This window comes from Diabrotica virgifera, chromosome 1 (assembly GCF_917563875.1).
Source record: "Diabrotica virgifera virgifera chromosome 1, PGI_DIABVI_V3a".
In the NCBI taxonomy this organism is placed as follows: Eukaryota; Metazoa; Arthropoda; class Insecta; order Coleoptera; family Chrysomelidae; genus Diabrotica; species Diabrotica virgifera.
In genome coordinates, this window is record NC_065443.1 from 11194731 (window position 1) to 11209075 (window position 14345).

General features: G+C 35.9%; 1 protein-coding gene across 1 annotated transcript; it reads left to right on the forward strand.

The window, feature by feature from the left end:
• Window positions 1–278: 278 nt before the first annotated feature.
• LOC126879552 (uncharacterized) lies at window positions 279–11058 on the forward strand. Its single transcript, XM_050642728.1, has 2 exons — window positions 279–504; window positions 4098–11058. Exon 2 carries the CDS (start codon window positions 4412–4414, stop codon window positions 7823–7825), a length of 3414 nt encoding a protein of 1137 aa, XP_050498685.1. The 5' UTR covers window positions 279–504; window positions 4098–4411; the 3' UTR covers window positions 7826–11058.
• Window positions 11059–14345: the final 3287 nt, after the last annotated feature.

Genomic DNA, 14345 nt, shown 5'->3' on the forward strand with positions numbered 1-14345 from the left:
CAGAACATTGTGTTAAAACAGACATCACAACGTAATTCGTCATTCAAAATCCTTTAATTTGATGGGTCATACATTGATTTCTGATTATCCGTTCCAAAGATACAAATATTTGTACAAAATTATGAAAAATCGAATAATTTGAAATATTTACAAAAATATTTTAAGTTGTTTGTTAACATGCCGGGTGTGTATGGTTGATAAGAAAAGAGTGCAGGCGTTATTTTTGTTAATATTAACCTCCAAAGATATGACAAGCCACAATGCTAAAAGTCCGGATGTAGTCGGATGATAACATGTAACCGCAGTTGTTATTTGTGTAAATGTTATCACATATTTTTAAAACTATAAGGTCTTGTTTTTGCAAAACACATTCAAACATTTGATCACGTTCATGCTGTGTGAATTTCGCCTATAAATACTGAAACAGACGAGCATATACCACAGTCGACATCTGACAGTTTCTACAGTATAGTTACAGTGTTCAGTGGAAAATATTCAATTAAGGTAAGAGATTTTGCTGTTTATTTTACATATGGTTTTTATGAATTTATTGGTTTGCTATTTTTGTTAAATAATTTGGATGTACATGTGTTTCCTTTCATCTATGGGTAATACTGGTTTTAATTCTCTCTTCCCAACTTGTTTGCAGGTCTTCTAAGTATTTATGATTCTTGTATCTATATATACTTCTCTTACAATAAAATGTGTGTACTATAGGTGATTTTATTCTTATATTCAATGTGATTTATTATAGTAATTTTATTACTTGTTTTTATCATATCGTAGGATGTATCTGTCGCTAATATTTTTAACTGATTTTACGTTTTATCCCTAAAATAATAATAGCTGTTTATGACTCATTTCTACTGTACTTTTTCATCTTTTAATATTTCCTTGTTACATAAATAAATGAGGTAGGTTTTTACATTAAGATAATCATATTTTACTATTTAGTTCTAAGTGGTCACTTTCATGCACCAGAATCGCCATGTGGCTCAGAATCGGTATGCCGATACGGGGGCCACTTTCATGCACCAAAATCGCCATGTGGTCCCGAATCGGTGGTATGCCGACTCCCGGGCACTCAAGAATAGTAACTTTTTATGATACATTTAGCGCGGTACTCCGTCTTCTTTTAGCACATTTTTCTTGTTATCTGCATCAGGATAATAGTATTTTACCGTTTAGTTCTTATTTTCTAATTTGAATTATAAATATGTGTTATTTCATGTTTTTTCAGGCATGTATGATGCAACACCCGTCCGTATATTTCTGAACAATTTTATGATTTATTTCAGTATCTTTTTATGCCGCATTCTACCGTACTTTTGTTTTTCAAGAATATACAATGAAGCGTAGCTGTCATTTATATTTTATATACGACCAAGCGTAGCTGGTATTTATTTTTAACAGTGTGATAATAATCGTGTTGCATTTTCTATTTTATGTACGACCCAACTTATTTTTATTTTTAAAAATATATTGACACTCTTTGTAATGCATTGGGTTAGTAAATAAGAGACAATATGAGTCATTTTATTATTTCATTTAAATTTTTTATGCTAGTACATTATTACAGTTTTTAATTAAAAACTAAATGCCCTAGTCGATTTATTTTAACATTTTTATCCAGAGGTCCAACGACATAATGGTTAAACGATGATGTCTCGTAATCTATGCTTGTGCGCTGTTTAAATTGTCGGTCAGAGCGTTCAACACTCTTACGATGTTTTTTCTCAGTTTTCCGAACATTTTCACAGGGGCTTCGACGCATGTTTGAGTTATTTTTAAACAAAGGTTTTATGATCTTATTAAATTTATCCGGGAATGCTTGATGCCTCAAATATCCTAGGGAATCTCTATGAACACCTGTGACTTCTAATATTTTTTTTATAGTTTAGGCTATCATTTGGTGTAAAGTCTTGAGGATACATATAAAATTATAACAGTATATAGCCCACAAGTAGCCTTGTACTTGCTATCGTTAATCAGTATATTCTTAGGAGCAAATTTGATTTCCATATCACCCATTAGCCATTTATCAGTTTTCCAAACATAGTGTGGACCATAAGCTCTATCAAGGTCTGGTGAATGATGCCAATATTTTTGAAGGTGTTCATCTTCTTCTTCATCTGTGCTTTCTTCATCCTTCTGGCGCATATTTCTCAAACGATTGTTTTGGTGTCCGCTGGTCTCTTCATGCTTCTCTGTCTGATGTGAAGTTTTCAGATAATTGTTTAGTTCTCCAAGAGGTTCAGTACTAGGTGTTAAAACTGTTTTGAGTTGTTGTTCACGTTGCATTATTATTTTGAGTGAATTATACTTTTTTTAATAACTTAGCAAGCTGCTTGACACGATGTTCACCGTTAATTTTCTTGTATCTGAATGCCGTTTCTCTAGTTAACACCTTTATCTATATCCGCTAACTCGCATCTGACATATAGCTAACATGCATCTGGCATACATCTGGCATACATCTGACTAGCATCTGACTTGCATCTGACTTGGCGCTAACCGTTAAATTATCGCTGTATAACCTCAGACATAACGCTGAATCATAGTTTACTTCATGCAGTAATCACGTGACACAGAACGTCACAGTAACTAACAGAACGTGACAGTAACTAACAGAGCGTTACGTGAATGACGTAAATCACGTGACAGTACTCAACAGAACGTGACAGAACGTGACAGAACGTGACGTAAAATAACGTGACAGAACGTGTCAGCACCTAACAGAACGTGACAGAACGTGTCAGCACCTAACTCTCTCTATCTCTCTCTCTCTTTCTCTGCTATCACACTTTCTTTGCGCTCAACAACCTTTTTGCTACAAGCATCAATGACGTACTTCCTATTAACAAGTGATATATTGTTTGTAACAATATAACCTAATTCTTTAATTATTTGTTTTATAGCTAAGTAGGTCATTGTCAATAACTGAGTTGTATATAAAAAACAATTACTTCAAAAATTTATTTATTTTTTCCTAAGTATCTTTGCTACAGTAATAAAAATATTTTTTCGTATTTCCAGCAGACCTGCAGGAGCCTCTTTAAAATAGGCAGTCGTCGATTTGCTTTTCTGAAAATCATAATAAATATTCTACATTTTTATGTCTTCGCCGCTTTTACACATAACATTCCTTTTTTCATCGTAAATTCTATTTGATGAGGTAGATGATGTTTTGTAATTGCATCTGTTGGGCCGTATACTAGTTCGTATGTTCATTCCAGAAATGGGGCGTAATTACAATTCCATTTGAGTAGAACTTTGCACCTACTACCACCTCTGTCTTTATCCCATACTGGCTGGCAACTTCATGAAATATTAAACTAGCCGGTAAACACGCGCCTGCGTAGCTGGTTCGGATAAATTCTTGCTCGATACATGTCTTAATCAAGTTTAACTGAATGTACTGTTTCATACTGGAGCAACTGCTGTGCCTGCTTTGACGGTTATTCGAAGAATGAAAACTTATTGTGTTATCGAGTGTGTTAGTGATGAAAGTGGCGGGAGTTTTCTCGCCGAAATGTTATGCAAATCTAACTGAACAGTTTTCAATGTCGTGTTTATTCATCATATCTCGATATATGTATATCGGTTCTCTTCATACATTTTCCACATCTTTCGCTAAGTAGCTGACATCTATCATAATTATGTTGCCCATTTTTCAAATATTTTCGTAACTAGACCAGGAAGAAGAATTATATGAAACCCACTTTCAATTCCTAACCATGAATCCTTCTTGTGATAGAATAATGAAGAATTAACTATGAATGAGTCGACTTATAATTTTATGTGCCTGCTCCAATCTAATCATCACAAAGTATCTTTTACTTTCTGGTAATATTTGTTCTAAGTTGGCCGTACTGCTTCTTTTTATGTTGGTAGTACTGATACTTCCTTGAAAAATGTATCCAAGTTTAATAAATGTCTTAAATGCAGCACTTTTACATTGATTCTTATGGAAGAACAAGCACAAATCTACACTTTGCAGGGGCCTTTTGAGCATAACATAATAACATTTAGTTTTCCGTCCGACTAGAAGTATATTTAATACCTTACATTACGGCATTTTCTTCATTCTGTTTCAGATATTCCTAGCGTTCAGACGTGTGCTCTGGTGAGTTTTATATCGTTCAGAAGTGTGCTCTGTTGAGTGGCAAACTTTGAATATTTTTTTGATTTTGTCGAAAACAATTTTTTTTTTTTGAAATTTTTAAAACATATTTAGTGTTTGGGTTCTAATTTTTTTGAATTCTAAGTTTTGAATATTTATTATTATGTTATTACTTAGTGTTGTTTGATTTGGTCAGTTTTTTTTTAATAACGAAAACATGAACAAATTCTTAGTCACTAAAGATACATTTAAGAAAATTCGTATTTCTCATCCTTTAATAACGAAAACATGAACAAATTCTTAGTCACTAAAGATACATTTAAGAAAATTCGTAAATTTGGCCTCCAGGGACGAACTCTGGAATTTAAAATCAGGGATGTGCCGCAGAGTGAGGAACCTGTGGGATGGGTAAAAAAGGCCATCGAGGGGATTGTACTTAAGGGAACAGAAGGTTTGGAACCAACCGATCAGGTCGGTTTCACTTTTTGCTCGAAAGACTTTGCCAGAGGTCAGGGTTGGATGAGGTTCAAACCTGCCTCTGAAGTGACCGTTGATGATATATGGAATAAGATTAGTTCCATATATCAGAGTAATAGCACCGGCCTCAATACCGAGACATTTTGTTTGGGTATTACGACGGTAAAACTGCCCGCGGGAAAAGGTGGTCCGAGAGGAAGAGCTTATAACTCCTTTAACGAGGAGTGTTTGAAAAGGCGAGGAACTGTTGTTATTAAAAACAAGGATAATCTTTGTTTACCTCGTGCTCTTGTGGTTGCAAAAGCTCACGTAGATAAGGACCAAGAATGGAAGAAGGTACGTCAAGATGTTGGAAAAATACAAGGACAAAGAGCCCATCAACTGATTGAAGCCGCTAATGTAACAATTCCTGTCGGAGGGGCCGGAATACCCGAACTACAACAGTTTCAGGGACACCTCACAGATTACAAAATTGTGGTGTATAGTTATGGTAGCAAGGGTCGTGACGTTATGTTCTGTGGTAACACTAATGGTCCAGCGTTAAATCTTTTGTATCATGAAGGACACTTTAACGTGATCACTTCTTTGACAGCTGCTTTTTGCTGTCGATATTATTGTGAGGAGTGCCACCAGCCGTTTAACAACAAAAACGACCACAGATGTGGTGGTACATGTTTTGCTTGTCGTCGTTCACCAGCTTGTTCCAAAGATTGCGTGAAAATACCCTGCGATCAATGTGGTCGAAACTTCTACGGTAAGGCATGTTTCAATGCTCATGTTGGTTCGGTATGCGATAAAATCAAAAGGTGTAAGACCTGTTACAAGATCTACACCAAAAGTCATGTCTGTGGTGAGGTCTTCTGTAAAACTTGTAAGAAAAATTGTCCGTCAGATCATCTTTGTTACATACAGCCCGATTCTGGTCTTCCTCCATCAAGCGATTTTCTATTTATATTTTATGATTTGGAAACTAGTCAGGAAAAGATATTGGCTGATGGTTCGCTTCTTCAAGAACCAAATCTCTGTGTATTTAATCAACGTTGTTACAAATGTCTCCCTGAGATGAAATTAGTTTTCTGTCAATCTTGTGGATTTCGCCAAAAGATTTTGAGGGGTCTTGACGTAATAAGTCTTTTTATGAATCATATTTTGCAAATTAGAAAAAAATTCAAGAATGTTGTCGTGTTAGCTCACAATGGAGGAGGCTTCGACCATCAATTTATTTTAAATTATATTTTAACAAAGACTGATTTAACCCCTGATCTCATTATGCGTGGTACGAAACTAGTGTCAATGGCTGTTGGTAACGTTCGTTTTCTCGATAGTCTTAATTACTTTCCAATGGCGTTGTCTGCTCTACCTAAAGCTTTTGGGTTGACAGAGTTGAAAAAGGGATATTTTCCACATTTGTTTAACAGAGAGGAAAATCAATCTTATGTTGGACCTATGCCTGATCTTAAATTTTACGATCCCGATAATTTAAAAGATGATGCACGTGACAAGCTGATCGCGTGGCACGCTGAAAGAGTAGATGAGGGATACGTTTTTGATTTTCAAAAGGAAATTGTTGAATATTGTATTAGTGATGTTGAGATTTTGACTAAGGCTTGTCTCACTTTCAGAAAACAGTTGATGGATACTTCAAATGTCTGTCCGTTTTTCGAGGCAACAACTGTTGCATCGACTTGCAACAAGGTATTCAGGCGTAATTTCTTACAACCAAACACAATAGGCCTTATTCCAAAAGGTGGCTATCGATTCAAAGATAATCAGTCGAAAATAGCTTTGCAGTGGTTATTGTGGGAAGAGAAGCAACGCTGTATTAAAATTCAGCATGCCGCCAGGGGACCTGAAGCTCTTATTGGAAATTGTAGGGTGGACGGTCTTTACGAAAAGACCGTCTTTGAATTTCAAGGTTGTTATTATCACGGTTGTCCTACTTGTTACCCTACAGATAGAACTGCACCCCTTCATGACGATCCTTCAGATTGTATGGAAAATCGTCATGATAAAACAATTGCTAAAGTTAAGCATCTCAGATCAATAGGATATGAGGTGGTTGAAATGTGGGAATGTCAATTCCGTAAAATGCTGACGGCCGAGATAAAGGCATATACCGAGGGGCATCCTCTTATGGCTAGTTTACCTTTGAATCCTAGAGATGCTTTATATGGTGGTCGTACAGGCAATACTGTAGAGTATTACAAGTGTAAAGATGGTGAAAAAATTAAATACGTTGATGTTTGTTCGCTTTATCCGTGGGTATGCAAGTACGGAAAGTTCCCAATCGGACATCCAAAGAAAATATATATTGGACAGGAATGCACTGCTGTAGACATTACTGAGTTATCTGGATTAATAAAGTGTAAAGTGCTTCCTCCTACAAACCTCTATCATCCTGTTCTTCCTACCAAGATGAACAGTAAATGTATGTTCGTTTTATGCCGAAAGTGTGGAGAGGACTTTGCGGAAGAAGAGTGTGAGCATTCGAATGATGAACGGGCTCTAACAGGTACTTGGGTGATTGAGGAGGTAGTGAAAGCTTTATCAAAGGGTTATAAAATACTTGAGACCTATGAGATATGGTCCTATGATACTTTACAGTTATCGAAATCTCAGAAAGGTCTTTTTTCCGATATGATGAACAAATTTATCAAAGTGAAACAACAAGCTTCAGGGTGGCCGCGAGGATGTGTATCGGATGAGGAAAAGAGCCGGTACATCGAGGAGTTTCTTCAGAGGGAGGATGTCAGGCTGGAGTTTTCCGACATAACGGAGAACCCTGGTCTGAGGTCGTTGGCTAAGCTTATGCTCAATTCTTTCTGGGGTAAGTTCGCTCAGCGAGAGAACCTCCCTAAAACATCCATAATAAACAAGCCTGGAGAATTTTTTGCTATGTTGATTAATCCATCCATTCAGGTTAATACGGTGATCCCTGTAAATGAGGACACACTGGTTGTTACGTGGGAGTATGTGAAGGAGGCGTACTCAATGTCGTCAGCAGTTAATGTTGTTCTGGCATCATACGTTACGGCTCTGGCTCGTCTCAAATTGTACTCTTATCTGGAGATTATTGGGTCTCGGGCAAAATATTACGACACAGATTCGTCTATTTACCTTTCCAAGGCTGGCTTACCTGATCTCCCAATAGGTGAGTGTATAGGTGACTTAACTGATGAGTTGGGTGGGGGGGTATATTTCAGAGTTCGTTTCTGGAGGGCCTAAAAATTACGCATATAAATACACTTTGCCTAACGGTGAAGAAAAAATTTGTTGTAAGGTTAAAGGTATTTGTCTAAATTATGAGGCATCTAAATTAGTTAATTTCGATACCATTAAGAAGATGGTACTTATGAAGTCTGACCCTGTTTCTGTGGTGACTAAACAAATACAAAGGACACAGGATCATTGTGTTATCACAAAAACCCTTGAAAAAAAATATAGACCAAACTCAGCAAAAAGAAAATTTTTTGAAGATTTTACATCCGTACCTTATGGTTATAAAAAACTTAAAATTTAAACTATAGCCCAGACTCAGCTTTTTTATTTTTTTAACACTATACCTGTTTAACACTCACAATCAACATTTTTAATTAGTAAGTTATATATTAATAGATTACTTTTTGTTTTGTCAACAGTGGATGCTTTTTCCTCTGCGATACAACCGATCGTCTGTCGCACTGAAAAGTGGGTTACTAAAAAGTTGTAGTGAGTTGTCGTTTGTCCTACATGATTAAACATCTTTAAAAGATGTTCAGTTAAGACCATTAAAAGATATCTGATATATAGCCCACTGGCAAATTAATGAGCCGTTCTGGTTAACTCTAGAACCGTTGCTCGTGTAGCCGCTCATTATAAAAGATGGCAATCAGATCATAAAAAGATGTCTGCTGAACCATTTCCTGTATGTTTAAAAAAGATGTTCAGTTAAGGTCACTAAAAGATATTCGTTATAAAAATGTACTATAAATAATGTTAATAAAAAGATACCTGCTGAACCATTTCCGGTATTTTAAAATACAATAAACAGTTTTCGGCTATGAACCACTTTGTGATTTTGTAACATCATTACAGCTTTGCTCGTTACTTACTAGAAGGTGGGGCAACAATCGCTTGTTCTATGCTATCACAAATATATATATATATTGAATCACATTTGATTCCTCTGAGGAAATTTGGTGGTTGTAGGCCTCTAGGGGATGGTGTCCACGATAAAACACCAACGAGGTATGTGTTGTACCTCATGGGTGCCTTGGAAATCAACACGAGTAACCTTTGTTTCAGATTATCCTTGAAAAAAAAATCAGCACGAGCTATGTTAGCTTTAACGTGACGACCTTTACGACATGCTTTTTCTTTACGACAATACTGTTAGATATGTCTTTATACATTAACAAAAGTTTTTTTTTCTACCTAGGTATACTCTAAGTGTATATAATTTTTTTCTCAATATATCTGATACATAATACCTTTAAATATGGTCCTCCTTTTGGAGTATAAAAAGGACGGTCGACTTTTAACCCGCACGGATGCACGCCTATGTACCTTTACGAAGGGAATTGTACATAAACCTATAAGCTGATCGTAATCCATATCTGCAAAGTATGTTGTCAGCTTGGGTTAGTATATACAGTGCATTCCGTATGTTTTATAAACATGATCAGGGGAAATTGTTGCCTGATGGCTATTAAAGAACCGTCTATGGCCCTCATATATTCTTATCACAGATCTTTAATATCAAACTGTAAAATTAATACTACCCACTTGCCGTAGATAAAATATTGTATGCAACTATTCAGTAAATTACATAAAAATAATACACATTTTTCTGAAAAGACTTGTACATGAGATGTTTGCTGGTTTGGTCACAGCGTAAGAATGGTATATGTTCATTGTAGGAATGTATGCTTGGAGGGAGATCGAGGATGTTTGTTGGTCATACTGTAAGAATGGTATATGTTCATTGTAGGAATGTATGATTGAAACGAAGATACGATATAGTGCCGTTTTGGCAATGTCTTATTCACGTCATGTCATTCACGTTACGTCATTCACGGTAAAATATCACGTTAAAGAGGTACACTGTTAGGATGGTTTAAAGATAAATAGTCTATACCATTAGGGAATAGAGTGTAGCAGAGACCATTAGAGGCCATTAGAAACCATCAGGTCACGTTATTTACGTCGCGTGATTCACGTGACGTTATGCACGTCACGTTCTGTTAGGCACTGTCACGTTCTGTTAGGCACTATACGGAAAAGAAGAAGAAGAATTGGCAATTAATGTTGAACGTTGACCGAAGAAGAATTGACAGTTGCCATCTGTGTCGCCACCGCTTTCATTTGATATCCCATACGTCAAAATCGGATCATTAGCAAAGAAGATATGTTGTAATGCCGTTTTGGCAATGTCAATTAGTTACGTGTTGCAGCCGACAGGTGGCATGATAAGATGAAGAACTGTGATAGGATGTTTGATGGTCATACTGTAAGAATGGTATACGTTCTTCTAGATGGCTTGGGCATAGTTACATGTTGCAGCCGACAGGTGGCATGATTAGAGAACTGTGATAGACGTGGAATCCCCATTAAGTTGACAGGTCAAAATATCTCCAATAGCAACAAATATATTACAGTTTTGGCAGTGTTGCCATGTTTCTCCTTTCCTTCAACGGCTGTTACGCTAAAATCAATAGCAACGAAGATCTAGTGTCGTTTTGGCATTGCTGACATCTTTGTTTTTATGTTAACATATTCAATATCCCCTCTTTTTCCCAACGAGACCATATTCACACGAATTGGACCAATAGACACGAAGATATGATATAGTGCCGTTTTTGTCATTGCTGACATCTTTGTTTATATGGTAACATGCCTTCCTCTTTCCAACAATATATGATCAGTCAGGTCGGAGACATGCTCTAATGCTCTTTTGCTAATGTCTTTGTGATTGCTCCTCTTTCGTTTAATGTCTTACATGTAATAAACGAACCAATAACAGCGCAGATGGCAGATAGGTGCTTCATGGATAAGTGTCTTATTTGGCTTTCTGACTACACCCTGTATATTTTGCGATAAACGAAATAAAGAGGAGGCCATCTTGGAAGGCGAGGGTTTGTGACGTAGGTGGGCCTGGCTGTGTTCCCATTGGTCGGTGCCTGATCATTGGTCGGTGATTGGGGCTAAGTTCTCATTGGTCGCTGGACTTTGATCTCATTGGTCTATGGGCGATGCTGTGGGTGGGCGAGGCTTCCTTCTCATTGGTCGGTGGGCGGGGCTAATTGCTCATTGGCCCGGCGGGCGTGGCTTTGTGGTGGGCGTGGCTTTGTGGTGGGCGTGGCTTTGTGGTGGGCGTGGCTTTGTGGTGGGCGTGGCGTGGGGCGTGGCAGATAAAAATTTTCCCACGCTGTCAAAATTTTCCCACGCCCAACCGGCCCACACTCTACTCCCAGTTGATGATAAATACTAGTCTGATTTTTGCATCAGAGTTTAATGAAAGAGTAGCAAATCAATTGGAAGTTCTGTCCTACAAAATACATGGGACATTTTCGTAGTATGAAGTTCCAAATTTTTAACCTGTTCCACAATTGAAACTTCCCCTGTTCCAGTGTTCCCATACATCAAAGTTTCCAAACGCTTCAAGCGGTGAAGGGAGAAAGATTCCATATGATTTCTCGAGTCACTATGTACATTACAACCATCGCATGGTAAAAAATCTTAGTGTGTGAAACAAGCGTTAGAGTTGACTTACGGTATAGGGCTTTTCATTCACAGTCATTTGTTTCGAGCTTCTGTCATGTGTCACATAATATTAATATATCTACGTCATACGTTATTGGCATATACCAATGATACAAACCAAAGACGTATGACGTAGATATATTAATATTATGTGACACATGACAGAAGCTCGAAACAAATGACAATCGATGAAAAGCCCTATAAAGCAATTACGCGGTTATTTCGCAACTTCAATCAATATTTTTGTTATCTTAAATTTTCAATTTGTTAAACGTTAATTTATTTTATAATAAGTGTATAATATGAATGTATATTATAGTCCATTCTTTCACGGTTTTTGCTCTAAATTTTAAAGAACCGCTTGGATTGACATGAAATTTGGCATACGCATAGCTTACATGTCAAAGAAAAAAAGTGATATTGTGCCGATGTGTGCTTTTGCCCTGGGGGTGAGTTTCACCCCTCTTGGGGGTGAAAAAATATAAGTCTAAAATAAGTCCGGAAATGGAGAAACTAACTAATTTTAAGTAACTTTTGTTCTATAAAGCTTTTTCGCCAAGTCAACACTTTTCGAGTTATTTGCGAGTCAATATGTTCATTTTTCAACAAAATAACTACATTTTTAGACGGTTTTTCGCAAATAACTCAAAAAGTATGTATTTTGTCGAAAAAAACGTTCTTAGCAAAAATATAGCCTGTAAAAAAGTAAAAAAAATGCTGTACGCGTTAGGTCTCTGGACCTCGTAAAAAAAGAGTTATAGCCAATGAAAAATAGATTCATATTCACCAAAGTTCAAATAGAATACTTCGAAGTGAAATATCCGAAAAATTAAGCACTTTTTGGGGAAACCCCATTATAACTTTTTTAAAGTATTTAAAAAAAGCTTTATTTCTGTTTTTATAAAAAGTTTCTAGCATTAAATTTAAGCAAGTTACGCTCAAAATAAAGTTGGTCGCTTTTGTTTTGGCAAAAAAAAATCGGGAAGACCAACCCCTAATTAGCAACATAAATGAAATTAATCGTTACCGCTCCACATATTATTTTACTTATGTTGTGTTTATTTATGATCTGTAAGTTTGATCGATTCAAAGTGCTTGTTTTGGAAAAAATTTGGTTTTAAATAAAATTTTTAAAAATTTTAATTTTGAAAAATATGCTTTTTTTAAAAATAAGTTAAAAATTATTAGATACCAAAAATCTCGAAAAACAAAAAAAGTCAGCATTGCTTTTCTTAATATCATGTATTTTTTTGTTTTTCTGTTAAACAAAAATTGATTGAGATTTGGTGTTTCTAAATTTGCATACATTCGTGATGAGTGACTCGTTCAACCCCTTTTAACTACAGTCCTTTCAAAAATAAGGACTTTGAACCGATGAAACTTACAGATCATATAAACAATACATACACAGGTCAAGAAACTTGTGAAGTCGTAACGATTAAGTTCATTTGAGATACTAATTAGGGGGTGATTTTCCCGATTTTTTTACCAAAAAAAAAGTGACTAACTTTATTTTGAGTGTAACTTGTTTACTTTTTATGCTAGAATTTTTTTTTATAAAACAAAAATGAAGCTTTTTTTAAACACTTTAAATAGTTGTAATGAGTTTTCCCCGAAATGTGCTTCATTTTTGGTTATTTCACGTTAAAATATTCCATTTGGAATTTGACGAATATGAACCTATTTTTAATTAGCTATAACTCTGCTACTACTAGATATATACACCATTTTTGAAAATTTTTTACAGGCTATATTTTTGCTACGAATGTTTTTTCGACAAAATACGTACCATTCGAGTTATTTGCAAAAAACCGTCTAAAAGTGTGGTTATTTTGTTGAAAAAATGAACATATTCACTGGCAAATAACTCGAAAAGTATTGACTTAGTGAAAAAACTCTATAGAACAAAAGTTACTTAAAATTAGTCAGTTTATCAATTTCCGGACTTACTTTGGACGAATACTTTTTCACCCCCAAGAGGGGGTGAAAAGCACCCCCGGGGCAAAAGCACATATCGGCACAATATCACTTTTTTTCTTTGACTTTTTAGCTATGTGTATGCCAAATTTCATGTCAATCCAAGCGGTTCTTTAAAATTTAGAGGTTTTGCAATATTTTACCGTTAAAGAACGGACTATTATGTATATTACTGTATACCGCAAGGTTGCTACACGCGTCTCGATCACGCTAAATATTATTTCCAGTCCTTGCAAAAACATAGAAGATTACAGAGTAATATAAAGTATTCACTTCAAAAATTTTTTTTTCCTAATTCTAAATCGATTTAAAATAATTGTTAATATTAATAACACCAACAATTTAAAAATACCAGAGTAGTCTTATCCTTCTCAAGTTTTTTTTGCATTATAAAGATGTAATTAATACATATAGAGAACAACCGGAACATTAACCTTAAAAGTCTCACTGAAAGCATTCCTAAAAAGTAAAGCCACGACGACATGCCTCCAACTAAGTATATCATAGATGGTTAACTGTACAAAGGCAGAAAAAAGCCATGCAGCCTCGAACAGAAATACAGACACACACACAGACTATCGCAAGTACTAGTATAACATGGTCGTCAGTCCATTGGGTCTATTAATGTCCTTATTACGAGTGTCAGCTCGGAGTGAAGCACTTGAAATATGTCACATATCTGGTCTGTTCGTGGTAATCTGGCGTGTCATACCGGCTGTCCAATTAACAGTCATTTTCTGCTGCAACCGCTCTCCGTCCGACTCTTACTTTTATTTGTGTTGACCGTTTGCTTAATTGTCCGCGATACGAAGATGAAGTTACTCGCGCTTTTTTACTCGACGTTTTTTAGAAGCTCCGGCTTCTCTATTTCCAGGAAATCTATATGGTAAAAAGATATTAGGCCAATTTAAGTTGCTTACGTCGCACAGTGGGGCAGGAGAGCTAAAAAGCTGGCATAAAATGAAAATACTAAATGCAGTATTTTCTGTGGCATTCATTTTAATTAAATAGTACACAATCCTGCGTA

Bases quoted from the DNA above. Each gene is read 5' to 3' on its own strand.
- LOC126879552 (XM_050642728.1), top strand. From the start codon at position 4,412: ATGAACAAATTCTTAGTCACTAAAGATACATTTAAGAAAATTCGTAAA.